Source organism: Temnothorax nylanderi, unplaced genomic scaffold, assembly GCF_030848795.1.
Source record: "Temnothorax nylanderi isolate EJ_2023f unplaced genomic scaffold, tnyl_v1.0 TNYL_tig0318_pilon, whole genome shotgun sequence".
Classification (NCBI taxonomy): domain Eukaryota; kingdom Metazoa; phylum Arthropoda; class Insecta; order Hymenoptera; family Formicidae; genus Temnothorax; species Temnothorax nylanderi.
The window spans coordinates 83,485-95,961 of NW_027249380.1; the positions used below are offsets into that span (position 1 = coordinate 83,485).

Here is a 12,477-nt window from a genome sequence, read left to right on the forward strand (position 1 = left end):
TCAACAGATATTTTACCATCTTTCCTGAAGAACAGCTGTCCGTAACTGAAAAATTTGTTACTTTCTAGCGTTCTATATCTAAGAACAATAGGCCATAATAAATAAAAATGTTATAAGCTCAAAAATATGGGAAAAAATAAGAAGGATGCATGAAACTTGAATAATTAGTCATTACCTATACTACATCAAATACATATAATATTTCTGATAAATATACTTATATTTTTTTACGGGATAAATGTAAAAACAACAACTTATACCTAGTCTTATATTTTATATTTTATTCTTATATTTTTCAGTATGGAATCAGGACTTCAAGCAACTTCTTCTTTTTATATAAGTTTTGTGAATGTTTTTCTCGAATATATATGTATACAGGATGTATCAGACCCGTCTCACCTGATTTGTTTCGTAAATGAGGTGAGAGGAAATTGAGATAAAATCAAGAAATGTTAGTCTTATATCCTATCCGTAGAATCAAATATATCTACCTTATCCGTCTTAAGAAAAGTCTTTCTTTTGTAGTTACGCACCATTATCTATTTATAAATCCGTCATTGAAATGTAGACACATTGCCCCATCAAAAATATGACAGCCCCGATCACGTTTTTTCAGTCTTTAAAACATGTTGTGAATTTTAGATTATGCGAAATATTATTTGACGCTTCTCACACCTGATAACTATATATTAATTGATAATATTATGAATTGCTTACCTTAATTTGAGTTAAACTACTGTCGCACAGCAAACTTTTCGACCGTCGAAAAATGTCAATAATTGTTTTCGCTTTTTAGGCCAGTCATATTAGACATCGAACCTTCCAATTAATCTTCCCAGGTTGCAACCACCATGAATCGCTTTGATTTGAGGTGCTATAAGTGGGATTTATTTTGCTTCGCAACTTTAACGCGCAATAAAAAGTTATTAACAATATTATCAACAAAAAAACACGATTTTTTTATTTTTTCTCAAATATCTCGAAAACTAAGCAAGATAGGGTAACTATAATTATACGTACCTTTTTGTAGAGCGTCAAATTATCTACAATAATGATCTGAACAACATTTATCGTCAAGTTAGTCGCTTAGCTTGCACGCGCCGTCAAAGTCCGAGACTCGGATCTCGAAAACCCTCGATTTTATCGTTTTTTTTTATGTTGCGCCGGTGATTTTTTCCGTTATTTTAAATGGAATTAAAAATCCCCAAAAAATCACACATCATCTGAGAACTACAAAGAATACTTTTCATGATGCAACCGATTTTTTAGACCCTTTTTCTTTAGTTTGTAGCTATGTAAGCAAAAAATTTTGATTTTTTGGGATAGTCTTAGTTTTTCGCTGTGTTCAGGCTTTAGAATTTATTTGAGACAAATTTTATCGTATGCATCTTGTTGTGGACGAAATTTGCAACAAAAAAGGACCCTTGTATTTTTTTCGTACGACGAACGCTGATTTTTTTATTGACGCGCAAAGTTATCCAATATTGCGCAGAGGTCGGATAACCCTTGTTTTACACTAAAATAATTATTTTTATTAAAATTTACGTGATTTTTCGCATTATTATTGAACCATATCGCAAAGCCGTTTTTTGCAATATGGTAGTATAATAAACATTGACGTAAAAGATTATAGCATCATTAAGGGTCGACAGGAGTAAGAGTGGAGACCTCTGTCGGGTTAGCTTAGCTGCGAGTTCGTATTTTATTTATTATAAATTTTGAGATTCGTTAATTAATTTGGCTAAAATTTGGGAAAAACCGTTTCAAAGCTGCTTTTCAGGTTTGCAAAGGTGGTTTGCAAACCAGCTAGCCACTTTGTGGCGTCTCTCTGAGGCGCCTCTTTGTGGCGCGACAAAGTAGCACATCTATTCCTTAACGGGACCCCCGATTCTCTAACTCCAACGACGGTTTCGATCGATATTGTTGCGCAGGTATTGTACATGGTAAAAAAGCTGCGCAACGATACCGACTGTCGTTAAGGAGTTTATAAAATCCCCGTGCTAGTAAGGTTTAAAATTTCGAAAAATTCGATTTTTGGTTTTTTACATATTATTCTGGTAGTGTGATTCTTTAAGAATATTTCCCAGTTTGGTTCTTTGAGAAAATCGCAAAATTAAGCTCAGGAAAGTTAAAAATGTAAGTGCTGGCCGGCAAAGAGTCCGCGGCTGATGGCAGAGAACGAGACGTAAGTGTCGTAGTCGTGGACGTAGGGTAAGGCAGAGAAAAACGTAGTCGTAAGGCCTATTGCCTACCATAGCCTTACGACTACGTTTTTCTCTGCTTTAGTTCACGTCTACGTCTACGACAAACGTAAGCGCTCACGTCTCCTTCTCTGCCATCAGCCACTCCTAATATAAACTTTAAGGGAATCCTGCAGCCGTATGATTTACCGACATTATCGTTTTTAGATGAATCTTTTAATTGGCTTTATAGAATTGCAAAAATCTTTTACAGAATTAAAGTACGCACAAAAATCTATGTACACAAACGCGATTTTACATCAAAAACACCAAAAAATTAAAACCAATTCTGTACACGCTTATCGACAGTCGGTGTCGTTAACAGTTTCGAACGACACGTATCGATAAAAGCTATATTCTATAACAAAGTGTCGGCGTTCATTTGACGTCTGACGATCGGTGCCCGACGCGCTAAGGCTGAGTTTCCACTGAGCGCGTCACGCGTCGCCTCATCTAAGTTAACCAATCAAAACATCCCATTTTATTACATTACTTGTGACGGTATCAAAATGGGATGATTTGATTGGTTAACTCGTGATGACGCGACGCGTGACGCGCTCAGTGGAAACTCAGCCTTAGTAGTGCTGGTAGTTGCTGGTACTGCTGGTAGTGCACTAGTGCAGCACAGTGCAGCAGCTAGCAGTGGTTCGAGGAAACACGTCTAAGGGTCCGTTCCGTTTCACGCATATGCGTGCATTTATCTATAGCATACGTAACGTTTACTATAGGCTGCGTTCGGGGAGCACGCTATTAGCGCTATTGCATCATTCTATCTTTATCGCTCATCAAGTGTAGAACAAGGATAGAATAAGCAAATAGCGCTAATAGCGCGCTCCCCGAACGCAGCCATAGACAATGCGCGCATCATGCGTGAAACGGAACGGACCCTAACACAATTGAACGATGTCGTTATCAAATCGCTATTCTTCCCCGTCATACGTAAAATGACCGTCCGGTGTACCGTTAGCTGTTCTCTGAGCATAGATTAAGCCACATCCAGCCAGGCATAGGCACATTATAATGGATAGCGTGACAGTGAGTAGACTTTAACCTCGTGAACTCTTGACAATACGATATCTTCTATCATTGTCTTAATACGCGCGAGCGTATTAAAAGTTCCTTCTTGATTATAAGAATAATTTTTGATTTTATAAAATTGTTTTTCTTTTTCTTGTCATAAATTTATCTGATTGCCATCTTTTTATGACTTTTATATGAATTTTTAATATTTAACTTTCACTGACTTGATTCTTCTAAAATCAAGCCTGCTCGAAATTAACTATAAGCAACAAAATTTTGTGCTTAGTTTGTTATTTTGTTGTTATTATTTAATTATAAAAGTACGTGACATTGGAAAGTAAAGAAAATTGAACCCATAATGTATAACCATAATGTTTAATAAAATTATTATTAAAGGCTAATTCAAAATATATAATAATTGTGGAACTTGCAGATGTATTAAAAATAATAGAATAGATTTAACTCTTATTCTTATTAGTTGAATAACGCACACTGAATCAATTTTTTTTTAATTTTTAGGGAATAATTTATGCAATATGTCGGGGATTTATAGACAGCTTGAAGGGCACCGTTGTTCTTTTCTACATGGATAAGCAAATTAACGAGAAATTAGTCGGCAGATCTCCTAGCCGAGCGGAGTTGAGAAAAAGAGATTTAGTTATGCCGAGTCCCGCCAAGCATAAGCAACGGTATCCTTATTGTTTACTACAAATAGATACAAGAGAATTTTATAGTGAAATTTATGAGTTTGCTCAATTTTAGGGAATCTATGGTATTGATGAGAACCATACAATGCTGCGCATTGAATGGCGGAGTGTTTTGGGCTAGTATACTGATATTTGATTTTGGACTCTTGCCATTTGTTAAGTACTTACTGACTATTATATTCGGCCATTCTCCTGGCATGGGCCTCACCGTATGGTCATGGATCCAGCCATTTCTATCCCTTACATTTGGGACAATATGGGTGCTACCACTATTCTTACTCAGCAGAATAGTCAACAGTTTGTGGTTTCAGGTAATAATTTTTGTAAGAAATGTAAAAAATTATATTTACTGGTATGGTAATGAATATTATCAGATAATATTTATGATAGTATTTATGTATACATATATATAGGACATAGCAGACAGCGCTTACAGATACAGACAAGGAAGACCAATGCTTCTATCAAGTGTAAGTAAATTAATAGCTGACACGCTTTTCAGCGTATTAGTTCAAGCATTGTTCTTGGGACAAGGAATGTTGACGTCTAAAGTCCCATTACCGCCATTGGGGGACATTCTTGCTCTTGTCCACATGTGTCTTTTATACGCTCTCTATGCCTTTGAATATAAGTGGTTCAACATGGGTTGGGAGTTACATAGACGATTGACTTTTATTGAAGGCAATTGGCCATACTTTTTAGGCTTTGGCATGCCATTAGCAGTACTTACCCAACTGCCCAACTCTTACTTTATAAGGTATGAAATAATATTGTTACTTTTAAAAAATCTCAAGATACAATATTTTATTGAAACAATATTTTATTTTTCAGTGGCTGTGTTTTTTCTATTTTATTTCCACTGTTCATTGTAAGTGGAAACGAAGCAGAACCTGTAACTGGAGTATGGTATGTCTCTTTTACATTAAAAATAATTAATAATATATTTTTTTGTACCATTTACGATATTTAACATGATTTAAATAATTGTTTCAGTGATTTCCAGCTAAAATTATTTTCGCCAGTAATTGCAATTGCAAATACATTATTCAATAAAACCATTGGACGGGCCAATAAGCGATGGTAGTAAAAATGAAAAAGAAGAGTAAATGCCTAATTTATGCCATTTGCAACACTTTAATGCTCTCTAATCACCTACTTTTGTTTACAGGTAAGAGTTTCTCTCAAACATACCGCCATCCATCCGCGTGGCAAAGGAAAGAAGGTTTGCGCGTAGGAGAAAGCGATGTGCGAGGAGACCGCCGCACCGCGAAAATGGTGGCTGTGTGCCCCGGGTTTCCTCCCCATGAAACGGACGACGAGCCCGTTATTGGCAAGAAGCATGCGAAAGTCGCGAAACATGCATAAATGCATAGCAGTCTCCCAGATGCAGGCGGATACCGGCGCGCAGATCCCCCGACTCGACAACACTGGCCACCCCTTTTTGTCGCCCTCGTGCAACATTTTCCCCTTGCCTACCTACCCCCGCTTCTCGCCTGCCTGTGCCTGCCGTGCCCCGTATGCCTGCGTATCCCGTTTTTCGAGCACCTGGAACCGATCGGCGAAGAGGTGAAAAGTTCGAAGCGACTCTTCGAGAAATCGCGCGCGTTTACCTGATGACGCCCCGAAGTGCAGACGTCGTCATTTTCGAGGGGCGACTATCGTGTATAAGAAATCTTATGCCCGTTCTAGACTGGAGGATGATCCTACTCTCGGCTCATCCTCCTTTCTATAGTGTACGTGACATAAACTATAGATTTTTACCCGTCTACACTAGAGCCGAGAGTAGGATCATCCTCCAGTCTAGAACGGGCATTACAGTATACGCAAGATTCTTTCATATCTTAATCCACTACTTTTCCCCAATTTATGCTAAATGTAATGGAATAAGCGGAATATATGAATCGAATCTTTGAAAAAAACTGTTGGGATTCACTATTAAACAAATTATTAAACAAATAATTGGTAAATGTTTAGTATAATGCTCTTCCCTCCGATTTTCTTTAAATGTGCAGTATTTTACAGCCATAAATTATCATTTTCCTACTTACCGATATCATAAAACTTTGAAAAAAAAGAGACATGAGCGACGATTTTCCTTCTCAGAATGTATTTTATGCATAAAAATAAACAAATTCACAAAATTTCAAGAAAATCAGAGGAGAGAGCGTTATACTAAATTTAACACTTTTGTAACATTTATTTATTATCGTAAGCTATTGAAAAAAGGGCACAATTTTAGAATCAATATAAATAAAAGAATTAAATAACCCTGTCAAGGACGTTATGCACGGCAAGAACGCTGCTAATTTCGTTACGGCACATTTAATTTTATCTTCATGCAAAAGAATGATTCTACTGTGATTACTATAATTATAATCAATAGTTTTTTTGATAAATTTATACTGTTTTTAACCGTTATTGAATTTTAAGCCAATATTAATGCTTTAATTTCGTTTTGCAATATGTGATGGTTTTATTGATGGCAATATAAAATTTATTATAATTATTTGTAGCATAAAGAGTCAAATATCTTTTAAAACTATCCTTATCTAAACTAGAGTTCTTATATAATCTAAACATGCTACTGTAAAATCTCTAAACTTTTCATTTCCTAAGGGTTCTTTTTTTCTTTCTCAATTGGAGGTCGAGACAGGAGAGCCGTGAACTACGAATCGTTAAATTCGTATTACAGCCAAAATAATGAGAAAATCGCAGTTTAACTGCGATATTTGTAATCAGCAGCATCGCCTTCAAACTTTTTTTTTTTTTTTTTTAACGCGGGGAAATCTTCAACTACTGGGTTCCCGGGCCATGGCCCGGTATATGGCCCAGTAGCCCCCTCTGTAAGGAGGAGGAAGACTTCCTCGCCCTCCGGGGAGAGGAGCGAGGGGAGTGCCGGATTTCTACCGGCTAAAACCCCGCGGTTGTCCCTCTCGGCACGCGATGAGGGGGCCCCGGGAAACGCAATGATACCATCCGGGACCCCCTCGTAGCATCGCCTTCAAACTGCTACAGAGCGATTTTTTGGAAAAATGGTCAAAATAGATTTTCGAGTTTTTATTCTGAAATAATACAATAGAAATAATGCAATTACGCAAGGAGATCTTGAAGCGCCAACAGATCATGATCCAAAGGCTCTTCTTTCACTCTATAAGACATCAAGGTATAATTCCTGTGTAATGCCGCAAAACCTAGGCCTGGATCCATTTCCGTTTCTGTCACCGGACTTGTAGCTCGATCAATTACATGATTTTTGCTTACCTGTAACAATATAATTTTTAAATAAAGTAATAAATCTTTTGACGTTTTAAATAAATTGTTCAGTTTCGCAAAATATATTATCTGAAGTTAGTAATTTATCAAATTAAAAACGAATGTATTACTTAATTCTGGAGTATTCTGGTTAGAAAGGTCTTTTTTAGAAATTAACAAAAATATCTTAAAATATCTACTAGATTTAATTACTTTTATTTTTTTATGGCTATTAGCAATTATTGATGTTTTTAACAATTTTCTTTTTTCTTAACTCTATTAAGAATAAATATAATAATCTTAGAATGCTATATGCATACTTCAAAACGTTGTTGTTTGTACATAGCCAATTTACGTGTTCCTGGAGAACTTTGTATTAGATTTTGTATAGTAGGATGAGAAATCCCAAAGAAATCTGCACCCTTCGGCACTATTGTACAAAGAACTGGAGAAATTGCTGCCAGTAACTTCGAGTGACATTCATCAGGGCTAGATCCAACTAACGGTTGATCCAAGTCATTATCGGATACTATTTCAAATCTATAAATAAAGTTATGTGTTCGTATGTTTATTCCAATTTCTTCTAGGAATAACCCTCTTTTAATTGCTACCGTAATCTCTTATACCTTGGTTTTGGACCACCGTCTAATATCTTGCAAGTGTATAGGCTCTTTGTTCTTGGATCTCTTAAATTTGCGTACACTCGCGTGCTGCAATAACCCACTGGATATATAAGCTCTTCGGTGTGATACGCGATTCTGTCTGATACCACTTCACCAAGAGAATATATTGTAAGATCCCCCAAGGCTATGGGGAATATTGGTCTTCCGTGTACATCCAATGGAATCAATTGCACCACTCTTCTGGCTGTTTTGTTATATCTTTTCGTCTTGTTTTTTGATTCTGGGACAAGTTGAAATCATAATTCTTACATAAGAAAGGAACATAATCACTGCGTTTCAAGTATACCTTATTGTACAGATTACAGAGTGTTAATTCATAATACTAACTTTGACATTGGCCTATCAGACTTCCTAAATATAGGGGCCCGTATTCTGAATGCACTTTTATCGATAAATACGCGTATTTATTTCTGAGATTCTATAGTATATGTAACGTAAACTACATGCTAAATGCATGCATTTAGCGATAAAAATGCGTTCAGAATACGGGCCAGGATATTTTTACAACTGAATTTACTATAAAGAAATACCTGATCCATCTGTAGAGGTTCTCTTTTTTACTGTTTTCTTTGGAGTAGTACATTCTGGATTAAGTGATGGCGAATTCGCATTACTCGTTTGCGAACGTGCTAGACTTGTTGAATTAGATTCCATCTCCCCCTGTTGTTGACATAACTTGCGCAGAAGAAACAGCCTCTCCTCTTTAACCAACATCAAATTCTCTTGCATGTGCGCAACCTGATCACATAATGCTGCGTTTTCCTGTATCAGAATTTAGATTACAGTCAATTATGGACACATATATATTTATAGAACGGAATAGGACACCTATATAAAAATGTCAAAATATGCCGTATGTTAAAACTCACGAATACGGTATTCTTTACGATCCTCTTAAGTTTTCGGTATTTCTTTTTGTACTTCAGATTTTGCTGCAGCTCGGCATTTTTATGATAATCGTTGTAGTAATTATCATATCCTTGGGCCATATTGCGTTTGTTAATAAAACACTGTACTTGTGCAGATTAAGAAGCTGTGCTGTATCGCCTTATATGTACTGTATTACAATAAATGTCACAGTTCTGAAACATACACATTAGGTTTAAGAATTTCTGTCCGTTCTTCTTTTTCTTCTTGTTATCACAGATTAATAGACAGATAAGTCAAAGGCCCGGGTCTTAGCCAAGGCCCGACAGATAGCCAAATCTGTCTATTAATATTTGACAATTAATTTGTACTTTCACCTTTCACTTTCACTCGTCTCGCGGTTAATTATAATACAGTTGAACTCGCTCCTAACCTAACCTAAGAGGAATGTCTGTCGATAAAGTCGGATATATTTACTATTTAGTCCGGACTCGCTCCTAAGGAGCAAAGTGGGTACCGGTGATCGGTACCAAGCCGGGCTGGAGTTAATACTGACAAAACCTAATATGTTTAGGCGAAGCCGGTAGTTTCTCATATGGAGGTAAATAGAGAACACATATATAAGCGATTAATTACTCATCAAATGCGTCTTTTTTTTCTTGTTTTCAGATGATAAAATGGATGACTGATGAGTCAGGTGGTTTTGGATTTTTCTTTAAAATGTTTGCTATAAATCTGCATTGGAATTTGATGCGTTTAAAAACAGAAATATAAGAGAGAGTAATTTTTAAAAATATTACAGTTGTAAATTATTTTTGTGTAGAAAAGTTAAAATTTAATTAGTCAGATAACACTGCATTGTGTGATATAAATAAAACAAATAATTACTCATCAGGTGGGGCGGCAGTGTGGTCTAGTGGTAGAGCGCCAGACTCGTAATCTGAGGAACCAGGTTCGAGTCCACTAGAGCCATGGAAAGTTTTTTCCGAAAGCTGCGCCCTCCGTGCAAGATAGGTCTCTTGTGCGGGGCAAACTGGGCTCCGTCTTTCGGAAAGAGACGTTAAGCCGTTGGTCCAAAAGGTTAAAGTGAGAGGAGAAAGGGTAGTAGTGTGAACGTGTTTCTATAACGTTCATATAAGTACCATTTCATATCGATCATCATCGAACTGCAAAAATAATGTCAATATATGTGTAAAACGATGTTCTGATGAGCCGATTAAGCGAAAGACAGGTGATGCAAACAGTTGCGACCTCGCTTGGGTCAGGTCTCTTTTTCGCGTGCCCTATTGATTCCCCTCAGGGTGGCAAGGCGTTTTTTTTTGTAGGGACGTTCCCAACCCTTTATTCAATTCTCATCCAATACTACCCTTTCTCCTCTCACTTAACCCTTTGGACCAACGGCTTAACGTCTCTTTCCGAAAGACGGAGCCCAGTTTGCCCCGCACAAGAGACCTATCTTGCACGGAGGGCGCAGCTTTCGGAAAAAACTTTCCATGGCTCTAGTGGACTCGAACCTGGTTCCTCAGATTACGAGTCTGGCGCTCTACCACTAGACCACACTGCCGCCAATACTGAATGTTGTATAAAAATGACCTCAACAAGCGTTTGAAATATACTGCTCGCACAAGTCAAAAAGAGAAGTATGGTTTATTTATCGGGATGTATGTATAAATATTTTTAATTTGCCTAACTACGAGATCGTACATATGATACAAAAAAATTGTAAATATTACACAGGCCCACAAAAAAAAGAAAAGTTGTCTGCGCCATGGACTAGAGGTTAAATGCTTATTTATCAAGCAAGAATTATATTTCACGTCTGATTATTTACAAATGCATATTGCATATGCTAATGCAATTCTTTGAAAATTCTTGCAGACTTTCCACTCTTGAATTGAAAGGTAGGACTGAGAGGGTATACAAATTTGTAGAACAAGGTTTATTTCGAAAATACGATTTATTAACCTGCCGAACCTAAATTCTGTGGCGCGCTCACACTCATTTACACGCGCTCATCTCGTTGCCGCACGTTCTCACACTCGCGGTATATAAAATCTAAAAGTTCGCTATGTATATATATATCTATATATATATATGTATATATATGTATGTGTATGTGTGTAATGTATACACACACGCACGTACACACACTTAAACACCGTGACTCGTAGCTTGCCTGATAAATGTTACGCTATCCTAGAAGTCGTGTTAATTACTAGATGGATGCGAGTTGCTCGATCGTGCGCGATCGTCACCGTCGTCGTTACAATGGATTACACCGAACTCTGCAGGACACCGTGATAGTACACCGAAGACACACCCAATCTTCACTTTGCGACTCTTGCTTACACTTTATATATCTTAACTCATTTCTCGTAAAAAATGTATACCATCGATAGCTCACACTCTTGATCGTCAGTGGAAATCTTGTAAAGAAAGGAAGAGAATGTATCATTAGAAAGATACTTTATAGCTCTAAATTTTTTAAGTGTACATGACGATCTACTGAGACGCATATTTTGAATTTAACAAAATTTGAGTCTTGTTTAGAGTATAAATATTCACAATATAATATTGTTTATGTATTATATTTTGGCAATGAAAATTAAAAGCATCTTTTCGGTCACTCGAAGAGAAGAATAAACAGCATTTCCAATTATCATCATTCATTTTAGAAAGTATCGTTTTATTCAAGCTACTTGACTTTTATACATTTTTGCATAATTGATTATGTATATTTCTTGAAAACTATAAATGTGCTTTTTTTTCCACGAACGATCAATCTTTTCTCCATCGCATTGAGCGATATTACTCCTATTTATAGTCCAACGGCAGATTTAGGGATGCATGAGGTGCAATTCAATTTAAAATAACAAACTTCAAATCAAAATTGATAAAAAGGATTTTTATTTTCCAATACTTTACTCTAAATTCAAAATTTTCTTCTGAATTTAAAAATTTGCTTTAAATAGAAATTTTATTTTATAATATTCTTTATTCTTAATAAATTGATTTGATCTAAAATTGGTATATATTTTGTAAAAAGTGGTTTTATAGAAAATGTACTTACTAACATTTCTTTGCAACCTTGTGAAGTGCTTCTACAATCATTTTTGCACTCATGCTCATTAAATTGCCGTAAAGATTATAACAATTGCAATATTATATTGTGACTATATTAATTGGAAAGAAGAAACTCGAATTTGAAACATCAATATTATATGTATGGATGTATAAAACACAATACACGCGTCAATTTAAGTATGTTGCATTTAATATAAACGTTATATAGCTGCTAGATTCGTTATTTTTAACGCAATTTTCACAAATTAATATTGCAATTGTAAAATAACCATCTTCTTACTAAAGCTAGGGCTTACTAAAAGACGATAAAACCATAAATCTGACGCTGTTCAGGGACACACTATACATATGTGCAATTCTTTTATTATCACCCGTGTCGGCGAAATTAAGCTAATCTAAAAATTCATTTTCCGATCTTAACAATCTCGCAGTTAGTATAACTGTCTCGAGACAGAAAGAAAATCTGTGTGTGCACACGCAGATTTGTTTCTATCTGATCAAAACTACTCGTTCACATTCTCAATGTAACTTTCTCGATTAGGCTGCATCGTTTAGGCGAATTTTTATCAATAAATAAGTTAATCATCGAAAAAACCGTGCCTCCCAATAAACCGTGCACACTCG

At 36.1% G+C, this 12,477-nt stretch overlaps 2 protein-coding genes across 3 annotated transcripts; one reads left to right on the forward strand and one right to left on the reverse strand.

Annotated features, from left to right (window-relative positions):
• The first annotated feature begins 3,017 nt into the window (after positions 1-3,017).
• Tank (EI24 domain-containing protein tank) lies at positions 3,018-7,267 on the forward strand. 2 transcript variants are annotated; one of them, XM_071719970.1, is made up of 7 exons: positions 3,018-3,275; positions 3,780-3,949; positions 4,023-4,278; positions 4,381-4,724; positions 4,799-4,873; positions 4,961-5,069; positions 5,136-7,267. In XM_071719970.1, exons 1-6 carry the CDS (start codon positions 3,261-3,263, stop codon positions 5,049-5,051), a joined length of 951 nt encoding a protein of 316 aa, XP_071576071.1. In that variant the 5' UTR covers positions 3,018-3,260; the 3' UTR covers positions 5,052-5,069; positions 5,136-7,267. The 2 variants fall into 2 exon arrangements, with proteins under 2 accessions (XP_071576071.1, XP_071576070.1); XM_071719969.1 differs by having other exon boundaries at positions 3,021-3,275; positions 4,961-5,047.
• On the reverse strand, positions 7,010-9,214 carry LOC139781141 (transforming growth factor beta regulator 1). The gene is made up of 6 exons (XM_071719968.1): positions 9,147-9,214; positions 8,772-8,984; positions 8,433-8,664; positions 7,846-8,122; positions 7,540-7,759; positions 7,010-7,228 (listed from the first exon to the last, which is right to left on the reverse strand). Exons 2-6 carry the CDS (start codon positions 8,889-8,891, stop codon positions 7,058-7,060), a joined length of 1,020 nt encoding a protein of 339 aa, XP_071576069.1. The 5' UTR covers positions 8,892-8,984; positions 9,147-9,214; the 3' UTR covers positions 7,010-7,057.
• Between the last annotated feature and the right edge of the window lie 3,263 nt (positions 9,215-12,477).